The sequence below is a fragment of the Alosa pseudoharengus genome, unplaced genomic scaffold (genome assembly GCF_046254945.1).
Source record: "Alosa pseudoharengus isolate Yale_2024_CS ecotype anadromous, Long Island Sound unplaced genomic scaffold, YU_APseudo_1.1 YU_APseudo_1.1_scf_1, whole genome shotgun sequence".
In the NCBI taxonomy this organism is placed as follows: Eukaryota; Metazoa; Chordata; class Actinopteri; order Clupeiformes; family Clupeidae; genus Alosa; species Alosa pseudoharengus.
The window spans coordinates 4,366,481-4,388,313 of NW_027468564.1; the positions used below are offsets into that span (position 1 = coordinate 4,366,481).

Genomic DNA, 21,833 nt, shown 5'->3' on the forward strand with positions numbered 1-21,833 from the left:
TCACAAGCCAATGTTGAGTTGCTAGACTAGCCCTGGCAGCAAATTCGCTAGGGTGCGTCTAGATTTCTAGACTAGGGAAGTCCCAGATTGGAGCAGGGAAAGGTCTCCGCTACAATTCGGTGATGGAGCTGGTCTCCACACAGCCTCTAGGGATGGGATATAAGTTGTATGTAGGCGATTTCTAGTCAAGTCAACTTTATTTATACAGCACATTTCATACACAGAGGTCATTCAATGTGCTTTACATAAACAAAAGCAAACAGGAATAGCTGTTAAAAGCATAGAAGGGCAATAGTCAAATAATAGTTTAAAGTAAAGAATAATAATAATAATATAATAATAATAAGAAGAAGAAATATAAAACACAGAAGGTAATAGTACATAAATGCATAAAAGGGCAATAATTTAAAAGTGTTTAAAAGTAATGATAGTAATAAATAATAATAAAAGTAATAATTAAAACCAATTGAAAACCAATGTTTTTCATTAAAAACAATAATGAAAAACAACTACACAAGGGGGGTTGGAGAAGAATTCTACCCGGGGTACCATCAGATGGCTCAGGGAAGGACCTGAAGGTCTTTGTACAGAGATGCAGCTTGATCTGGTTCTAGGCCTCAGTTTGTACAGAGATACAGCTTGATCTGGTTCTATAGGCCTCAGTGTGTACAGAGATACAGCTTGATCTGGTTCTATAGGCCTCAGTTTGTAGAGATACAGCTTGATCTGGTTCTAGGCCTCAGTTTGTACAGAGATACAGCTTGATCTGGTTCTAGGCCTCAGTTTGTACAGAGATACAGCTTGATCTGGTTCTATAGGCTTCAGTTTGTACAGAGATACAGCTTGATCTGGTTCTAGGCCTCAGTTTGTAGAGATACAGCTTGATCTGGTTCTATAGGCCTCAGTTTGTAGAGATACAGCTTGATCTGGTTCTATAGGCCTCAGTTTGTAGAGATACAGCTTGATCTGGTTCTAGGCCTCAGTTTGTAGAGATACAGCTTGATCTGATTCTAGGCCTCAGTTGTGTTTCAAAGGCAGAATTAGTAACCTAGAGGGCCAAACTGTGGTCAGTTCCAGACATGCACATTACCGGCTTCCAAAAAAACAATATTCTCCTCTCTGTAATCCTTTGCCAGTACATCATTCGGAAAACAAAAATCTTTTTTTGATCGTGTTTTGAAAAATTCTATAGGGTCTCAGCTTTCATTAGAGGTCATGCATTTGATGATATGGCCAAAGTATATGGGAACAGTGTCCCTATAAGAATATGACGAGCAATATCGGGCAAAATCTCAAAATAGGGGCCTATGATGGAAGTAGTTCAGGCTGCTGTAAACGTTTTTACAGTATGCAGTATGTCCTAGCATATGGGATGTAAGTTTTGTTGTTTATGGAAAACCTTTTCCACACTGAACACATTTATGAGGCTTCTATCCAGTGTGAGTTTGCAAATGGGTATTAAGATTTGATTTTTGTGAAAAAGCTTTTCCACACTGTGCACATTTATGAGGCTTCTCTCCAGTGTGTCTTAACATATGCTTATTAAGATTTGAAATTTGTGAAAAGCCTTTTCCACACTGGACACATTTATGAGGCTTCTCTCCAGTGTGTATTATCATATGCTTATTAAGATTTGAAATTTGTGAAAAGCCTTTTCCACACTGGACACATTTATGAGGCTTCTCTCCAGTATGTACTAGTATGTGTTTTTTAAGAGTTGAAATTCGTGAAAAAGCTTTTCCACACTGGGCACATTTATGAGGGTTCTCTCCAGTGTGTATGAACATATGGATTTTAAGATAGGAACTTGTTGAAAAAACTTTCCCGCACTGATCACATTTATGACGCTTTTCTCGAGTGTGTGTTAACATGTGGGATTTCAGAGATGATGTTTGTGAAAAAGCTCTTCCGCACTGGACACATTTATGAGGCTTCTCTCCAGTGTGTGTTAACATGTGGCCTTTAAGATGTTGAATTTGTGAAAAACCTTTCCCGCACAGGTCACATACATGAGGCTTCTCTCCAGTGTGTGTTAACATGTGATCTTTAAGATGTTGAAGTTGTGAAAGACCTTTCCCGCACTGCTGACATTTATGAGGTTTCTCTCCAGTGTGTGTTAACATGTGGGATTTCAGAGATGATGTTTGTGAAAAAGCTCTTCCACACTGGACACATTTGTGAGGCTTCTCTCCAGTGTGTATTAGCACATGGCCTTTAAGATGTTGAATTTGTGAAAAACGTTTTCCGCACTGGACACATTTATGAGGCTTCTCTCCAGTGTGTATTAACATATGGGTTTTAAGATGTTCAAATGCATAAAAAGCTTTTCCACACTGGTCACATTTATAAGGCTTCACTCCAGTGTGTGTACGGATGTGCCGTCGAAGAGATGAAGATGTCGTAAATATTTTTTTACACTGAGAACACTGATGAGTCTTTGGCTTTTCATTCACACTAATAGAGTGTGTTTGCTGGTGTTTCTTGAGTTTTCTGAAGGCTGTGAAACTCTTACTGCAGACCATGCATTGGTGCAGCCTTCCTTTGAGTTGCAGGTTGAGTTCATCATTCTGTCCGTGGATCTTCTGTTGCGCTGCATCTGGATCGAAAACAGTTTTAAACAAATGCTTAAGTACAGTGCAAAAGTGTTCACCCTCCTTGATGTTATTTCTAATCTGCTGCATTACTATATATATATATAATATGACATATAAATAATGACACTGATGGAATACCCCCCTGGACCCCAAACCTTTATTTTGACATTAGGTGATGCATGAATAGATATGAATGAAATATTTTATACATAAATATTCAATCACAGAAGTAGGCCTATATTTGTTGAACTTCCAGCCTTGTAAACATGTGATAATTCTTATACGTTTCCATTTTGTTTCTATTTCATGCAGATATGATCTTCTTTTATTAGTTATGCAGTGGCAGAAAACAGCCACGGCTTCTCCTTCTCACACATACACCGGCACGGTCCTATCCTCTTGCATGTGAATCGGAACAAACTAGATTGTTGAAGCACAAAACTTCTAACTCAAAAGTAGAATCGACGATGCAGCCACACCCCCAATGTCACGTCCAGCATGTATGCCAAGACGCACAGACGTGCACAAACGTACACACACGTACTGCGTTTTCCTCTAATTTTAGGCTTCAGCCAGTTAAAAAAATACACATAAACCGACCAAATCGGCCTAACACTAACTTAGGCCTACTCAACTTAGCAAGTGAAAAGATGAAGTTCCGGGCCAAAATTACTTTAAGGCTTTAAAGGAATTATCCGGAGTAAAATGCACTTTAGATCGATTTACGGATGATTGGGGGTACATACGTTGAGTTGACATCAAAATCATGTCATTCGGATGTGTTTTGAGAAAGTTTGATGGTACCGTTTTCAGTCACAACTCGTAGCCCGGAAGTCAGCGGGGCATTTCAATTGCGCAGCTACAAAACGCTATTTTTATACCTCTTCTACAGTTCCAAACAACATAACACTTACGTGGTAGTGAGTAGAGGGTCCGTAAAGCCAAACCGAAGTATCCCGAGGTCTTTATGTGGTCGAATAGAGAGTCCAGAATGAATTTCATCAAGCCAGTACCTTTCCGGAAATGTTGCCATCTTTGCTATAGGAGTCTTATTGCTGAGTGTGTTGTAACACGCTCTGGAAATTCACAATTTCGTCGCCGTTTAAAAAAAAAAAAAAAAACATAGTCCAGTCCATACAACTTCATTTCAATTTCGAAATAAATACTGGACTATGTTTTTTTTTTAAAAAAAAACGGCGACGAAATTTTGAATTTCCAGAGCGTGTTACAACACACTCAGCAATAAGACTCCTACGGACTTTATGGCAACATTTCCGGAAAGGTACTGGCTTGATGAAATTCATTCTGGACTCTCTATTCGACCACATAAAGACCTTGGGATACTTCGGTTTGGCTTTAGGGACCCGCTACGAGTTGTGACTGAAAACGGTACCATCAAACTTTCTCAAAACACATCCGAATGACATGATTTTGATGTCAACTCAACGTATGTACCCCCAATCATCCGTAAATCGATCTAAAGTGCATTTTACTCCGGATAATTCCTTTAAATGCACATTGATAAGTACATATTCCATGAACACTATTCTTGGGTCAGAGCGGGACAGAATATTGTGGGAGCAAGCAGTTGCGGGACTGAAAAATCATTCCCACGCAGACCTCTACTTCGGAGAGTGTTCAAAACAATCAAATTATCAGTATGTATTTCATTTCACTATGTTCACGTCTTTGTTTAATGTTTGTTCTGTTTACAACCTCATAGTTAGATCGGTTTCAAAATAAAAAGCGGTTTCAAAATAAAAGCCCCCCGAAACAGAATAGGAAAAGACCAAAAAGAGTAAATAACATAAAAGGAATGCATTAATAGCGATATTAAAAAGATTGAAAATCTAATCGAATCGTGACTTTAAAATCTAAAACAAATCAAGGATTTGAAGAATTGTGACACCCCTATTAAATATATTTGTGCAATCTTTAAATATGTGTGACTAGATCTGGTTAGGGATCTAAATAAGGGCTAGAGGCTGCCATCCAGAGCATTGGGATCGTAAGCTACAGTCTGGAATTTGAAAACGCAAGTGGTCTTAACATGGTGGTGGCTGCCATTTAACTGTTCCGCAACAATTGAAGGTTCTAAAATTCTATGTTGAATTCAATGAACCCAGATATTCTTTAGAATGTTCATTTTCTCAACATTCCCGTAAAGGTTAACTGTGGCTGCTGCAGGCTTGTGAACAGGCTTGTAATTGCACATCTGCCACATGGCATGGAGGACAGAACATGATGTCAGTGTACACGTGCATCACTTCTGTTACAAGGTGGAGGTAGAACTTTGGGAAATCCAAAGTCAATGGATCGTTCTACTTGCATTGTGAAGAGCCGTATAATAACTAGAAATATGAAAGCAGCCACCAGTGCATTTTCAATGTGTAACAACAACAGAAGAACATTTTTTAATGAAAAAAATAGATTGCATTTATTGCAGCTTATCTACAATGACATGACATTTTCATTTCAGAAAAGATTAAGGAAAATAGGACGATAATCAAATTCTATACTGCAGAGGAGACCTTAGCTAGTAATTCTAACAAAATCTTTGGTATATAAATGGTATATGGTATATAAATATAAGCTTGTTTATAGTGTTTCACAATATCTTCATTTGGGAAAATTGAACCATGTGACTGGTTTTCTCAGAGGGTCACATTTCCATTCCACCATAGCATTTGTGAGAAGCACATGAATGTGAATTTGCATAATTAAACATTAGCATTATCAGAACCTTTTAAACACTGGGGACATTTATGAGGCTTCTCTCTAGTGAGTGTAAACATGTGCTGTCGAAGAGTTGAGGTTGCTGTAAAAGTTTTCGTGCAGTAAAAAGAAAAAAGGATTCTAGGGCAAACTAATCTTTTACTAAACTTTTTTTTTAAGTATATTTTTTTCGCCTTTTATGCCTTTAATTTACAGGACAGTAGAGAATGACAGGAAGTGAGTGGGAGAGAGAGCAGGGGTGGGATCCGGAAAGGACCACGGGGCGGGAATCGAACCCGGGTCACCAGCGTACGGTGCAGGTGCCCCAGCCAGCCAACTAATCTTTATCTCTCACATGTATTAGCATATGGGTTTTCAGAGTTAAAAGTTGTTCAAATGCTTTTCTATATTATGAACACACATAATTGTTTCTCTGCCCTGTGTGTTTCCAGAGTTGAAAGGTGTTCAAATGTTTCACATTTCACATTGCGAACACACATACTGTAATGCTGCTTTTCTGTGTGTACTGCCAAATGTATTTTAAAGGTGACATAGAATGGTTGAACGGGGTATTTATCCTTGTTCTGTGATGTGACATATAGACAACAACATTTTGGTTGGGTCTGTAATGCCTTAGAAGTAGGGCTGTCACTTTTGTGAAAAAATCCTGTTCGATTTTTGAGACATAAGTGTTAATTGAATCGATTGTAAAATCGATTTTTCATGTCTAAAGACGTTTCCATTTTCAATGCCAAATATAGGCCAATCCACAAAAAAATAACAGGCATTAGGACGAACGTAAAGAGGGCGATTGTAGACGCAAGCCAGCAATATTTGTGATGATTTATTGCCGTGAAGTTTCATGCACAATGACAAACAGGAGTGCTACATTCTCGAAAAACAAAACAATAAGCCGAATATACTGCCATTACATCAGTGACAAACATTACTGCAGGCTTCAACGTAGCTGTGTTTACGATTAGAAATGTAAAAAAATTTCGCCTACGTAGAACTCGATTGCCCAGTTTGCATAGCCTACCGCTTTGTTCTTCTCCATAGTTTGATATACCAAAAATCCGAAGTACTTCCACATCGAACTTCTCAAGTTATTAGGACCTATCACTAGTCTCTCTCATGTCACACAGGTTGATCGCATTGTCCTCCATTTTTGGCAAAACACGAGCTGCATGCACAGCAGCTGATTGAAACAGCTGTTTCCGGTGCGTAAAATTGGTGGGAATTTTCTTTTTAGCTTTCGCAATGCTTACTGCACTTCGGAATTCTTTTATATTCTTATATTCTTGTTTGTGAATTTTGTTACATCTATTTTTTTATTTGTTTAATTCGTTTAAAATTAATAGTGTACATATTTGGTTAAAATCGATTCCCTATTTTAGTTTTCGAAACTTGTGTTGTTTGGTCCAATCGATTGTGCAATCGATTTTCGAACGTAAAGTGACAGCCCTACTTAGAAACTTCCTAAAAATCTCTCTCAGAAAGCCATGATAGGGTGGGGGATTACATCTGTGGTTTTGCACCTATTTGGCGTCCTTTCGGGCTTAACTGGCAACCTCATTACGAAATGCAAGCACTTGACGCTGATAGGCTGCCTTTGCTGCCACTCAAAAGAATGTAACTTTGCCGGCTTTGGAACACTCTAGGCTAATGCATATGCCCGGAGGCTAGGGCTGTAACGATTTACGATTCGAAACCGAAATCGCGACATTCATATCCACGATACTGTGTCGCGGTGTGAAAAGGCAGAATCGTGACACACCCTTTCTAGTGTTTCACGCAGTGCTTTGCAGCTTATGCGGCCGCAAAAGCAACCCACAACTCCCGCTTTACTTATCGGTAGCCTACGTTGTCCAAAAACAAACAAATAAATAAATAATAATTTCATACCTCTCCTTGCTTTCATTGTAGACTATGTGTGCAACTTTACCAAACAGTATAGAAGTAAACCCCCTCTCCTTGCCCCGCTCTCTCTCGCGCTCCCTCTCTCTCGCGCTCCCTCCCTCTCCTGCTCAATGAACACGCGCGACTTAAATAAAACATTCACAATCGTGAAAGCAAGGACGCATAGACGACTAGCTAAATTACTATTAAATCCGCTTAGCATCATTAGCATGCTGCACATATTTGTTTAAAACTCTTGCATTGAAGTTGACTGATCATCTCAATACCAACGTTTCCCAAAAGGGCCTGTCCCAAGGAGAACAAGTATTACCTTGAAACACACATGGGGAAACTGAACAGTCCAATCAGTAGACTATGATAGGCTAAGCTATATGCTACTTTATTTACAATATTTCCAGGCTTCAACCAGACAGCTGAATTAAAGAGGTAGAGTTGTAATAAAAAAATAGTAGGCCTAGGCTATAGGCTAATCTACATAAAGAGTGCCGTCATAAATATTAGTCATTCAGAAAAATATTTTTATATCAGGATATAAAATAATAGATATATTATATTGTAATCATCTGGTGTTCTAAGGGAGGCTATTAAAATGTTATTTAATAAAATGTCTAATAAAATGTCTAATAAAATGTCTGCCCCCCCCCCCCCCCAAAAAAAAGAAAAAAAGAAAAATCGAGATTCGTATCGAACCGTGGGTCAAAAATCGTGATACAAACCGAATCGTGAGGTTGGTGTATCGTTACAGCCCTACCGGAGGCTGTTTGGGTCTTGGGCTGACGGTAGCCTACCGTTCGAGCATAACGAAAATAGACCCGTTTCAACTAGGCCTATTTGCAATAATATGAGAATGTAAATAGACAGAGGCAGCTCGCTTTAAGGCTGATGCTTAGCCTATATGTTTTGTTTTAAAAGTCGAAACGTGTATGTAGAGTCTTAGGACAAAAGCTGGAATACAAACATTACAAATGTTTCCCATTACCAATGTCTCGGAGACAGCTAGGTAGGCTACTTTCACGTTTGCACCAGGCGAAACATATTCACAAACTAAAGGCGCAGATGCCAACGTGCCATCGTCTTAATGTGAGCATGGCAACAACTAGGCAACAACTGATTCAGCTAAAGCTTGGCCAAGGGGGTAATCCGGGCATCGAAGATTGATGCCACGCCTCCAATTTTGACGAGTTCGGAGTGACACACAAACGAGAAGGGCACTAGCCTACATACACTTGACCATCATTGAACTTTCTCACCCAATAAAAGCTTACTATTGCTACTGTAAGACCAGCAAAGCAATCACTTTAGACTAACCTTCTTAGTATAGGCTAGGTGTTGAAATTAGATTGACCACTGTCCTCTCCTCACTCACCAGGTGCTTATGTGGAAAGTGCTAACAATTCCATATAGGGCTGCAGCTATCGATTCTTTTTGTAATCGATTAATCTAGCACTTTATCGATCGATTAATCGGATCATTTTTATTTGCATTTTTAAACAACCAAAACAAATAATGCATAACAAAAATGACATTGCTGTAAAATGATCAAGCAATTGGCACAGAGGTATTTATTCTAACTCCAACATTTGGCTCCAAAACTAAGCCCATTTATTGCAATTTACCCATTTAGTGTTTATAAGTGCCAACAATTAAATAATGTTCAAAATGCTCTCTGTAAAATTGCAACCTCTTGTGCATGACTTAGCTGGGCAAACAAAGCTGTCCATACTATGTTGTGAAGTGCTGGGAGGGAGAAGAGGGAACACAATTTAATGTAGGCTATTAATATGCACAACAAGTTTTATGCTGTAATCTAGATCTGACATCAAAGGAAATATCTGTTTTATATAGATTTCTACACCTGCAGCATTTGGCATTAGGCTACTAACAAATAATTTTACTATTATTAAAAAACAGCCTACCATTGGGCTACTAACAAATAATTTTACCATTAGGCTACTAAAAAATAATTTCTGGGGTGAGCCTATTTGCTATGGTAACCTAGCAACCTGTGTGTGTGTGTGTATAAGAAGGGGTTCTTTTTTAGGCATACTGTCTTGTGGAACAATCAGATCCCTGCGCATATAGTGCGCGTCATAGGAATTTAACGAGGCTTCGAGGCAGGGTTTTTGCCTCGAGTAATTTTTGTAATCGAGTTATTCGAGTAACTCGAATCGTTTCAGCCCTAATTCCATACAGATGTACAAATACATCTGTTACCAAAGTTTCAGTATGGCCTATCTTAATGTAGTGGGAAGCCGATTAAAAATGAACAGCATCTCGTGCATTTCTTTCAGTAATAAAAAGTTTGCACACCGCTTGCACAGCCTGAAAGGGCACACCTCGGAACTTCGTGAATGCTGCTGCAATCTGCTTTCCGTATATAGTGGTGGCTGTGTGCAAAGGAGGAAATAGAATGAGGGGGGGGGGGGGGGGCAGTGAGATACATTTTATGTATCCGATTGCCCCAATTTCTGGCGAACATTTCTAAAAGAGGATTTTTTTAATGGGATTTAAGATTTGAAAACCCTTTTCCACACTGGGCACATTTGAGAGGATTTTCTCCAGTGTGGTCAAGCATGTGGTAAATAATTAGTGTGGATGTTGTCAATGCTTTTCACAACGAGCACATTTCTGTGGGATTTTGCCGCCTGTGTTTTGCTTTTGAGTGAAGGGTTGGGTTGAGTCAAGTGTGAAGCAAGATTAAACATTAGCACATAAAGACAGTCTTACCCACTCCAAAGTACACCCGAGGCAAATTCCAGACAATCGATGTAAATGTCTGTGTTGATAGAATAGTGTGAGAAATACAACTACCCTCGCATCGCGTTGCAATACTTATACTTTGGTCCCTGAAGTTGGTAGTAGTCATTTTGCATCTCAGCGGCGGACTGATATTACCAAGGCTACTACTAGGTATCCCCATTGGAGTGCGCTTTACTGTTTACTTTTCGGCGCAGTACTACTAACCGGAGCAAGTATAATTCCGTTGTGGTAAGAAACTAGTCCCTCAAAATGTAATGCGATCGTTGGAATGCAAGGATAGAATAACGTTAGAAATAACAGTATCAATACAGACATTTACATCGATAGTCTGGCGTTATAATTTATTTGCCTCGGGTGTACTGTGGAGTGGGTAAGACTGTTTTTAGTGGCAGGCTAGCACATACCGTTGACTTGCGCTAGCCTAGGACCTGCGAACTCTGCAATTAGAAGGACTGGATGAAACGTGTTGAAAACGGTCTCCACTGATAAATATCACACTTGCTTACTTGGAAATGAGGTCTTATGTCCAAAATCCTGAACCACCCCTTTAAGGTATGAGATTTGTGAAAAAACCAGTGTGTATTAGCATATGGGATTTAAGATGTGAAAGGAGTGTAAAAACTTTTCCACACTAGGCACATTTATGAGGCTTCTCTCTAGTGCATGTAACCATGTGAGATCAAAGAGTTGAGGCTGCAGTATGTATTAGCATATGGGATTTAAGTTTTGATGTTCCTGAAAAACCTTTTCCACAGTTGAGTGCAGAGTGAATTAGCATGGTTAAGAATTAGCATTATCAGAGTCTTAAGATGTGAGGTTTGTGGAAAAACCTTTCCCACACTGGGCACATTTGAGGGTTCTCTCTAGTGTGTAGACTTGAGATATGTATAAAAGCTTTTCCACACTGGGCACATTAATGAAGCTTCTCTCCAGTGTGAGTTCGCATATGGGTTTTGAGACCTGATCTTGAGATGTAAGCTTTTCCACACTGGATACATTTATGAGGTTTTTCTCCAGTGTGAGTTCGAATATGGATTTTAAGAGTTGAATTCTGATTAAAAGCTCTTCCACACTGATTACATTTATGAGGCTTCTCTCCAGTGTGAATAAGCATATGATTTCTAAGACCTGAATTTGACATAAAAGCTCTTCCACACTGGGCACATTTATAAGGCTTCTCTCCAGTATGAGTTCGCATATGGGTTTTAAGAGTTGAAATTTGCATGAAAGCTCTTCCACACTGGATACATTGATGAGGCTTCTCTCCAGTGTGTACCAGTATATGTTTTTTAAGACCTGATTTTGAGATATAAGCTTTTCCACACTGGATACATTTATAAGGCTTCTCTCCAGTGTGTGTTACCATATGGGTTTTAAGAGTTGAAATTTGTATAAACTCTCTTCCACACTGGGCACATTTATAAGGCTTCTCTCCAGTGTGAGTTCGCATATGGGTTTTAAGAGTTGAAATTTGCATGAAAGCTCTTCCACACTGGATACATGTATGAGGCTTCTCTCCAGTGTGAGTTAGCAAATGGGTTTTGAGATTTGACATCTGTCTAAAACCTCTTCCACACTGGGCACATTTGTGAGGCTTCTCTCCGGTGTGACTTAGCATATGGGTTTTAAGACCTGAACTTGAGATGTAAGCTTTTCCACACTGGGCACATTTATGAGGCTTCTCTCCAGTGTGAGTTCGCAAATGAATTTTAAGAGTTGAACTTTGATTAAAAGCTCTTCCACAGTGGGCACATTTATGAGGCTTCTTTCCAGTGTGAGTTTGCATATGGATTCTAAGACCTGAACTTGACATAACAGCTCTTCCACATTGGATACACTCATAAGGCTTCTCTCCAGTGTGAGTTTGCGTATGGATTTTAAGTGTTGAAATTTGCATAAAAGCTCTTCCACACTGGATACATTTATGAGGCTTCTGTCCGGTGTGAGTTAGCAAATGGGTTCTAAGACCTGATCTTGAGATGTAAGCTTTTCCACACTGGATACATTTATGGGGCTTCTCTCCAGTGTGAGTTCGCATATGGATTTTAAGTGTTGAACTTAGATTAAAAGCTGTTCCACACTGGGCACATTTATGAGGCTTCTGTCCAGTGTGTATTAGCATATGGGATTTAAGATGTGAAATGAGTGTAAAACCTTTTCTACACTGGGCACATTTGTGAGGCTTCTCTCCGATATGTATTAGCATATGTGATTTAAGTTTTGATGTTTGTGAAAAACCTTTTCCACACTGGGCACATTTATGAGGCTTCTCTCCAGTGTGTATGAACATATGGGATTTCAGAGTTGAACGGTATGGGAAAGCTTTTCCACATTGGTCACATGTATGGAAATAATCGAAATCCATCTCTCCCCTATGTAGTAGCATATGGGCTTTCAGAATTGAAATATGAGCAAATGCTTTTCCACATTGGGAACACGTATAATCCTTCTCTCCAGTGTGTACTACCAGATGCTTTTTAAAATTTGAAAATAGTGAGAACCTTTTTCCGCACTTGTCACATTTATGAGGCTTCTCTCCGGTGTGAGTCAGCACGTGGCTTTTAAGAGCTGAACTTGACATAAAAGCTCTTCCACACTCGTCACATTTATGAGGCTTCTCTCCGGTATGTATGAGCATGTGGGAGTTAAGAAGTCGAATGTGTGTAAAAGCTTTCCCACACTCGTCACATTTATGACACTTCTCTTTCGTGTGTGTACGCATGTGCAGTCGAAGAGATGAAGCTGCTGCAAAGGATTTTTGACAATGATGAGTCTTTTTGTCATTCACATCAACAGAGTGTGTTTGCTGGTGTTTCTCAAGTTCTCTCAGGGTCGTGAAACTCTTCCTGCAGTGGTACAGACCTCCTTTTAGCTGCAGGTCGACTTCACCATCCTGTCCATAGATCTTCTGTTGTGTTCCGTGTGGATATTCTGATGCACCTGTAAGAGTTACCATAGAGACTTAGAATTAGAATGAGGCAGTTGCAGGTTGAGTTCATCATTCTGTCCATGGATCTTCTGTTGTGTTGTATCTGGGTCAAATACAGATTTAAAACAAATGCTTAAGTACAGTGCCAAAGCGTTCCCCTTCTTGGTGTAAATTTGTAATCTGCGATTGTGATAATTGTGCTTATGGGCAGCGATTCTCAATTTTTTGGTTTCAAATTTGGTTCTGGTTCCATTTGGGGAAGAAAAATTGCAAGGACCCCTTCATAACCATAACAATTAAGCATGCCATTTATATTCTCTGAAGTTGTGGCCATGTTTTCTGGCAGGTGTGCAAATATGAGCCCGGCCCCACCCACCTAGATCTGCTTTCATGGAGAAACCACAGTGCTACTCACTGGTTACTCTATACGACCACAGTGCTACTCACTGGTTACTCTATACAACCACAGTGCTACTCACTGGTTACTCTATACAACCACAGTGCTACTCACTGGTTACTCTATACAACCACAGTGTTACTCACTGGTTACTCTATACAACCACAGTGTTACTCACTGGTTACTCTATACAACCACAGTGTAAGTCACAGAGATTTTTGTTTTATCCTACAAACACAACACAGCAATTACAACTTCATACATCCTTCGGTAAAAGTGCACAAATCCCAAGCCACACATCACAAATTAAAAACATCCTATGCTCACATTTTGCTACTATCACCTCAGTATATTTGGTGCAAAACACATTTGCACACCTGTATTTAAAAATGTGATAACATGAACAAAATGTATGTGAATTAATGTTATCAAGAGTTGCACATCTGTAGAATATTTTCTTCCAAATGCATTTATTTAATCATCTGGGTCTGTGACCATTTTCTCGCATGCACACAAGTCAATGACTACAACTGCTTGAATGTGCCGCCAGGAGTCTTAAATGCTGTTTTCTTTTGCTCCTCACGAGACTGAGATATTTGGTGGAAAACTGATTCGTACCCGTAGCCAGAGCCATAGTCTCTATCTGTAGAGCTAGGGGGCGGGCGGGGTCATGTAAAAAAGTCAGATTTTATTGTATTTTTTCTAGGGATATCTAAAAGGTCATATTTTTTAGTTTATTTCAAGTTCATTGGTGAATAGAAGCAATATTAAACATGCATTTGAGTATAGAAATGTTAAATTAACGCATGTTGGTTTAATAAACCGTGCAGACAGAAGCTACTGTATATATTTATAATACTCCTGATATCCCAGTGGTGGACATGTGCGCTCACATCTGGCCCTCTGACAGCGACAAGAAAATGGTGTGGCCCTCTCCATCATCAAAGTTGCCCATCCCTGGCCTAGACAGATTTTTTCTTCAATGACCACCGTATCAGCACAAAGAACATGGGAAAAGTCTGTAGATATGCCAAATGTAAGATTTGCGTGTGTGTGTGTGTGTTTTCTAGGAGTATCTGAAAGGACTTCTTACCTCCCAATACATAATCGAGCTCTTCTTCCTCCTCTTCTTTCTTCACTTTAACCTCCGCTGTTGCCTGTAGTGTTTCAGTGAAAACGTTGGACTCAGCGACGTCGGTCTCCGTTTCAGTTTTACAGTGAGGCTCTACAAATGGCTTTTCTTCATCATGTTGAAACGCAGTCATATGACCATAGTCCTCCTCCGTTATATCTTCTTCTTTTACTATGACTCTCAGCAGGTCATCCTGCGTGTCAGTAACGTTACAACCAGAATTTAACGCAAGTCCGAGATCCATGTTCGCAACGCACCAAAGATGATCCCATCCAACGTTTTCTATTCAGCCTATAGTCAGAGCAACACAGAAACAATAGTCTTTCAATATCGGTTCTCTTTCATGAAGAAAATACAATAAAATAACATGAACTGTTACATGATTAATCGGTAAATGGCTTGTGCATCACTTTGGCTGGCGTGTTCGAGTTTAGCCTACACAAAACTGTAGCTATGAGATCAAGAAATCGGCCACTGTAAAAACATGTAACATACCTCAAGTAAGTAATATCAGTTAATCTGCTGTTTAGGTAGCACAAAATGAGATTGAGTGTTCATTCCCGCAGTGTTTGATTTACTATCCTTTGAACCAACACTACTGAAGCAATAACTCCTGAGAACGCCGTGGACAACTTCCTGGACTGTAAATGAAAGGAATTCCTCGTGGTTGGCAAACCAAACCGACAGCTACCCATTACTGCCACCGCTTGGAATGGAGTCACACTGAAGCAATACGTTTCACTGGACCAAATGTCTCGAACTTAAAGCAACACCAAAGAACTTTCCCTCTGTCACACGCACGCTATTTGTTTATCCAGCACCGGCTTTGCAAATAACGATGTCCACAGACAAGGTAGAATATTTTGCATGACTTATAAAAGTACGATGTATTGCGACATCAGATGCAAGTCAAATTTGTAGTTTCTTATATCTTATTATTCCATCTAACATATCCGCTACCCGATCTGGCAAACTTACATAGTGCGGTTATAGGCGATAGAGGGCCCCGAAGCGAATGCAGAATTGCCGTTCACCCTGTTACGAGTTGATGAACCACTGAAACGATTTTGGAAACATTATTTTAAGGTATAAAAAACTCTTTGGTGTTGCTTTAATAAAACCGGTAAGTTATAATAATAAAATATAGAAAATAAAAATGTAATATATATACATATGTGTGTGTGTGTGTTTTGTAAATTCTGTTTTATGGTAAGTCAATATTTGTTTAGTCAATTCTGTTTTATCAATGGTATGAAGGACAAAATAGGCTATAACAGGCCTACATGCAGAATATAAAAGAGAACCAAGGGCACTTTGTGTTCACAATGCAGGCAAACCGCGCCGCAGACTTGAAAGTGAACCATCGCCGCCGTTACGGTTCAGTTTGCTTTACAGGGGTCTGAGCTCGGTTGGCATGTTCACATATATATGCACAGAAATGCTGACTCGTCGATCTGAGTTTGTTTAGAAGGCTGAAAGGGGTTTGGCGACGGCAACTTTTCTCCTGCTGCGGCGTATTAAATGTCCCCGCTGATATGGGAAGTTCAGGAAAAGCTATAGGCGGGGACACCAAAATGGTGGAGACCTCTTTGGTTAAGTGAATTTGAATAAACTAACAGTTGATCTATCATTACATCTCAATTTTCCCCCCCGGAAATCCTGAGTTCTCGCGAGAGCACAATTTGTTTGTATAGTCTTATTCCGATGTCCGGAAACAGTCAGTAAACATTGGTCGTAGCAGGGCTGGACTGGGACAAAAAATTAGCCCGGGCATTTTTTGCCCGAACGACCCACTACAATCGGTCAGGCACACTCACTAATATGCAATCTCCTGGAAGTAGGCCTACCCTTAAATATGTGTATTGAACTACAGTAAGTGCGGTGAGCAGTGCAAGTGAATGACTGTACTAACTCACTCTGACTCATTGGTAGTCCCAGGAGGCTGGAGTCGGCTACGGAAACTCTATATTCAACTACAAGCCTAAATACGTATGTGTTAGCATATGGACTTTCAGAGATGAAAGGTGTACCAGCCGTGGCGTACTGGTTAGCGCTTTAGACTTGTAACCGGAGGGTTGCCGGTTTGAACCCCGACCAGTAGGAACACCTCACTGCTCCCCGAGCGTCGCTGTAGCAGGCAGCTCACTGCGTTGGGATTAGTGTGTGCTTCACCTCCCTTGTGTGTTCACTGTGTGTGTTTCACTAATTCACGGATAAGGATAAAAGATTGAGTTCATCATTCTGTCCATGGATCTTCTGTTGTGTTGTATCTGGATTAAAGCAATAAGCCTTGAGAGGCCGTTCTATATTGTGAATATATAGCACAGCTGAGAGGTGTTAGGCAAGAAGCGAGTGAAGCTAAGTGCCGTAAAACAACCCTTAGCTCTGCTATATTCACGATATAGAACGGCCTCTCGGGACTTATTGCTTTTATAAAACGGCTACCACATATAGGACATTAAAATTGATACAAAATAAACAAATAATCATGAAATGTAAAAGCCATTGTATCTACAAATGTCCATTCTTCCACAGTCCCCATAGAATAGTTCCACTGATTCTTATCGGAATTGTTGTGAATTTTAACCATTATGCGCATTAATATAGAACAAAATGCGGTCTCAGCCGTGCTATATTGGGAAAATATACAACGCCATCGAACGTGATTCCACCAAACATAATCAAGGACTGGAACTATCTGCTTTATAAATACAGTTTGAAACAAATGCTTAAGTACAGTACAAAAGTGCCCCCCCCCCCTCTTTGGTGCTATTTCTAATCTGCTGCATTACAAATTACATATTAAAAGGTGCAGTCACGGATTGCGCACAAAGTCAGTTTGGTCTGTTCATGTTTATATTTACATTTGTTAACAGACACTTTTGTGCAAAAAAACAAAACAAAAAAAAACATACATTATATTTCAAACAAGGCCCAAATAAAACACAGGTATCTTACCTAAGGATGGACAATTTTTGCAAAATAATCTAATTATTGCGATTGCGACTTAATATGCAATTCATTTTGAGCTCTTTATCTTCTGTACTATTTAACCAAGGCAAGCAATACACCATTCTATCATATGACCAACACAATGTTAAATAAATTAAACATAAATGTTCTTTCCTGGATGCCCAATGCCCAAGCCTGTATTTTGACATTAGGTGATGCATGAATAGATATGAATGAAATATTTCGTAAATATAAATATTCGATCACAGAAGTAGGCCTGTATTTTTTGAACTTCCTTGCAAACGTGATAATTCATATACATTTCTATTTCATATACGTTTCTATTTCATATATGTTTTCCTGTAGGTCTCTCCAGTGTGAGTTCGCAAATGGGTATTAAGATTTGATTTTTGTGAAAAAGTTTTTCCACACTGATAACATTCGTGAGGCTTCTCTCCAGTGTGAGTTCGCATATGGATTTTAAGTTTTGGTGTTAGCGAAAAACATTTTCCACACTGAGAACATTTATGAGGCTTCTCCCCAGTGTGAGTTCGCATATGGGTTGTAAGATTTGATTTTTGTGTAAAACCCTTTCCACACTGGGTGCATTCATAAGGCTTCTCTCCAGTGTGTATTAACATATGGGCTTGAAGTTGTGAAAGTCGTGAAAAAGCTTTTCCACACTGGTTACATTCATGAGGCTTCTCTCCAGTGTGTGTTAACATGTGGGCTTTAACTTGTGAAATTTGTGAAAAAGCTCTTCCACATTGGAAACATTTATGAGGCTTCTCTCCAGTGTGTGTTAACATGTGGCCTTTAAGATGTTGAATTTGTGAAAAACTTTTCCCGCACTGGTCACATTTATGAGGCCTCTCTCCAGTGTGTATTAACGTATGGATTTTAAGATGGGAAATCATATAAAAAGCTTTCCCACACTGGTCACATTTGTGGCGCTTCTCTCCAGTGTGTGTACGCATGTGCAGCCGAAGAGATGAAGCGGCCGTATAGGACTTCTCACACAGAGTGCACTGATAACACATTTTTTCATTCGCATTAACAGAGTGTGTTTGCTGGTGTTTCTCAAGTTCGTTCAGGGCCGTAAAACTCTTCCCGCAGACTGTGCAGTTGTAGAGACTTCCTTCGAGTTGCAGACTTCCTTCGAGTTCATCATTCTGTCCGTGGATCTTCTGTTGTGTTGTATCTGCATTAAATACAGTTTGAAACAAATGCTTAAGTACAGTGCAAAAGTGCCCCCCCTCCTTGGTGTTATTTCTAATCTGCTGCATTACTATATATAGTAATATATATCTGTATGAAACCTGCTGGCGGGCCTGATGTTTGACACCCCTGCCTTAAGATCACAACAAAATTTAGTCAGTCAAACTTTACATTTCGTCTGACATTCATTTGGGGCAGCCGTGGCCCACTGGTTAGCACTCCTGTAACCGGAGGGTTGCTGGTTCGAGCCCCGACCAGTGGGAACGGCTGAAGTGCCCTTGAGCAAGGCACCTAACCCCTCACTGCTCCCCGAGCGCCGATGTTGTTGCAGGCAGCTCACTGCGCCGGGATTAGTGCGTGCTTCACCTCACTGTGTGTTCACTGTGTGCTGAGTGTGTTTCACTAATTCACGGATTGGGATAAATGCAGAGACCAAATTTCCCTCACGGTATCAAAAGAGTACTTACTTATACTTATTTTGACATTTAATTTGGAAATGAAAATATTCAGGTAAAATAAAATACATTCCAGACTTTTCAAGGGCCCTCTCCTCCATTGGGGCCCTGTAATCAGTCCCACTTTTCCCACAGTCCGAGGGCCTTGGAGCTGCTGAACTCCTTTACAAATAGTTTCTCTCTGAAAATGAACATGGGCCTGCCTGCCTCAGATGCCTGTGAGCAGCTTTTCAGTTTCAGTGCTGGATTACTGTTCACTGCATAGCGAGCAAGGATGAGCACAACTACCTAAAATCAACTGCTGCTCAAACTTAAAGGAGAACTTTAAAGGATTTTTCGAAGGTCACCGAGTACTGAGTACTTGAGTACAATATTTTAGTACGTTTTCCACCTCTGAATATACCTGTCCTTTTTCTTTAGTCATTTAATATTAACTCTGAAATGTTTCCAATTTTCCTTTTCCAGATTCAGCCATAGGATGACGACGTCCAGGAGACACCTCATGTGCACTAGCCCCTATAGGGTCATTCCACGCCAACTCAGCCACCCATGTACAGAGGTACCATGTACATGATACCCTGATTTTGGCTGTTTTCACTTGGAATGACCCTATACCTATTTTTTCTTCAATGACTATAACAGCGCAGAGAACTAACATAAAAAAACATGCCAAATGTCAGATTTGAGGGGTGTTTTGTTCTAGGAGTATCTGAAAGGACTTCTTACCTCCCAGGAGACAATCGAGCTCTTCTTCGTACTCTTCTTCCTTCACGTTAACCTCTGTTGCCTGTTGTGATTCATCACTTTCAGTGAAAGTAACACTGGAGTCTGCGACGTCTGTCTCAACGATGTCCGTCTCAGTTTTACAGTGTGGCTCTGCAAATGACTTTTCTTCATCATGTGGAAAGGCAGTCATATGACCATAGTCCTCCTCCGTTATATCTTCTTCTTTTACTATCACTCTCAGTAGGTCATCCTGCGTTTCGGTAAAGTTGACGTTACCCCCAGAATGTGATGAATGTCCGGGATCCATGTTCAAGTTTTTTTTTTATACCCTATAGTCAGAGTAACACAGAAACAATAGCCTTTCAAAATCGGTTCTCTTTTTATTTAAAAAAAAAATGACAAAACGACATGAACTTTTGTTACATGATAAATTGACAAATGGCTTGTGCATCACTTAGAAGCTAGGTTAACTAACGTTAGGCTACTGTTCGAGTGTAGCCTACTGTAATAGTGTCTAAACACGTACCCTACCTCTCAATGAAGCTCTGCACACGGAGATCAGGTAACCTGTTGTTTAGGTCTCAAAAAACGAGTATCGGTCCTGATAATAACCTCAAAAGAAGCGACCCAAGACCAAATAGTTAGCGTCCACTTCCCGAACCCCTGACGTTACATTTCTGGGGCGGTCATGAGGAGCGTAGTTACAGCGCACAGCCCTCTGTGTACGTGTACGCGCTGCGTGGATTCTACGCAGAAACAACACATACGAAGCAAGCCCAACAAGAAGCGACCGCAACCTGCGACTTCGTAAAAAAAAGTGGCTATGGCAATGCTTCACCCCTGCAGAGTTCAATTTACTATTCTTAAAATAAGAAACTCCCGAGAACACCGTAGACAACTTCCTGGGTGAACGGATTTCCTCGTGGTTGGCAAACCAAACTGACAGCTACGCATTGCTGCCACCGCTTGGAATGGAGTCACACTGCAGCACATACTTTTCACTGAACCTATCTGTATATATGAGCCTAATGATAGCCTAATAGTTTTTTATTATGGCTGTCAATCGATTAAAAAATAATCGAATTAATTACATACTCTGTGATTAATTAATCTACATTAATCACATGCATCCATTTTTGCTAAACATATCTTAAACACAAGTTTGGCAGATGAGTGGATTGATGAACAGCCAAACCAACATTACAGACTTAAAAGTTCAATGTGTCTCTCTTTTTATTATAATTTTCTCTTTGGGTCAGGCATCAGTAGTGCCTGGTGTCAGATTTTTAGCATGATAAATAAAAAATAACTGAAGTTACTACTCACTGTCAATGACATGTGCAGAGTAGGCCCTAACATCAAAGTATGGGATAACCCCCCCCCCCCCCCCCCCCGATTTGTCCTTTTTTGGTCATTCAAACATGTAGATTTGTATTCACATAATTACTAGGTTCTTGCCTTTTCTATCCAGTAGGTGGCAGTCCGGGAAAAGAAATAGAAGTTCAAGAAATTAAACTAAACAATAGAAAAACAAGACAAAGAAATTAAAGCAGCATACAAGTACGAACGGAAATGCAATGTGTGAAGTTATTGGAATGGAAATAAATGTAACCACCTTCTACATACTTTGGGCTCATTGGGCTCTTGTTGTAGGAGGTTCACCACTTACCCTTAGTTAAAGGATAAGTTGAGTTGCACAGTTTTGGTTTAAAGGAGAATTCCGGTGTGATATTGACCTAAAGTGTGTTGAAACATGATAGCGAGTGTGAACGTATGTCTCATAGCCCATCTCGGCTTGTCCCCTGCACTCCAAAATCTGGTGCTAGTTAGCCGATGCTACCAACAGCTTGTTCAATGGTGGTGCTTCGGCATCGAGCTAGCCGTGTAAATAAATCACTGTTTTACACCATTTACGAGGCTCAATGTATCTCCACACTTCATTGGTATACTACTGAAGGCCCTGACATTTAAAACGAGACATTGAGAACTTTGAAAAAGCACTGGTAGTTTACTTACAAGACGATTTATACAGACA

The 21,833-nt window shown here is 40.0% G+C and overlaps 1 protein-coding gene and 1 pseudogene across 1 annotated transcript; both read right to left on the reverse strand.

Moving 5' to 3' along the window:
• Positions 1-241: 241 nt before the first annotated feature.
• LOC143136048 (uncharacterized) lies at positions 242-15,078 on the reverse strand. Its single transcript, XM_076296508.1, has 4 exons — positions 14,943-15,078; positions 14,409-14,738; positions 12,852-12,929; positions 242-2,596 (listed from the first exon to the last, which is right to left on the reverse strand). The coding sequence occupies exons 2-4, from the start codon at positions 14,689-14,691 to the stop codon at positions 1,431-1,433; spliced, it is 1,527 nt and encodes a 508-aa protein (XP_076152623.1). The 5' UTR covers positions 14,692-14,738; positions 14,943-15,078; the 3' UTR covers positions 242-1,430.
• Positions 10,448-20,711, reverse strand: LOC143136227 (uncharacterized; annotated as a pseudogene).
• Positions 20,712-21,833: the final 1,122 nt, after the last annotated feature.

Coding starts and splice junctions, on each gene's coding strand:
- LOC143136048 (XM_076296508.1), bottom strand. CDS start 14,691: ATGGATCTCGGACTTGCGTTAAATTCTGGTTGTAACGTTACTGACACG. Junction 12,930..14,408: donor GCTCGATTATGTATTGGGAG/GTAAGAAGTCCT, acceptor TAACTCTTACAG/GTGCATCAGAATATCCACAC. Junction 2,597..12,851: donor CGACCTGCAGCTAAAAGGAG/GTCTGTACCACT, acceptor TTTTCGATCCAG/ATGCAGCGCAACAGAAGATC.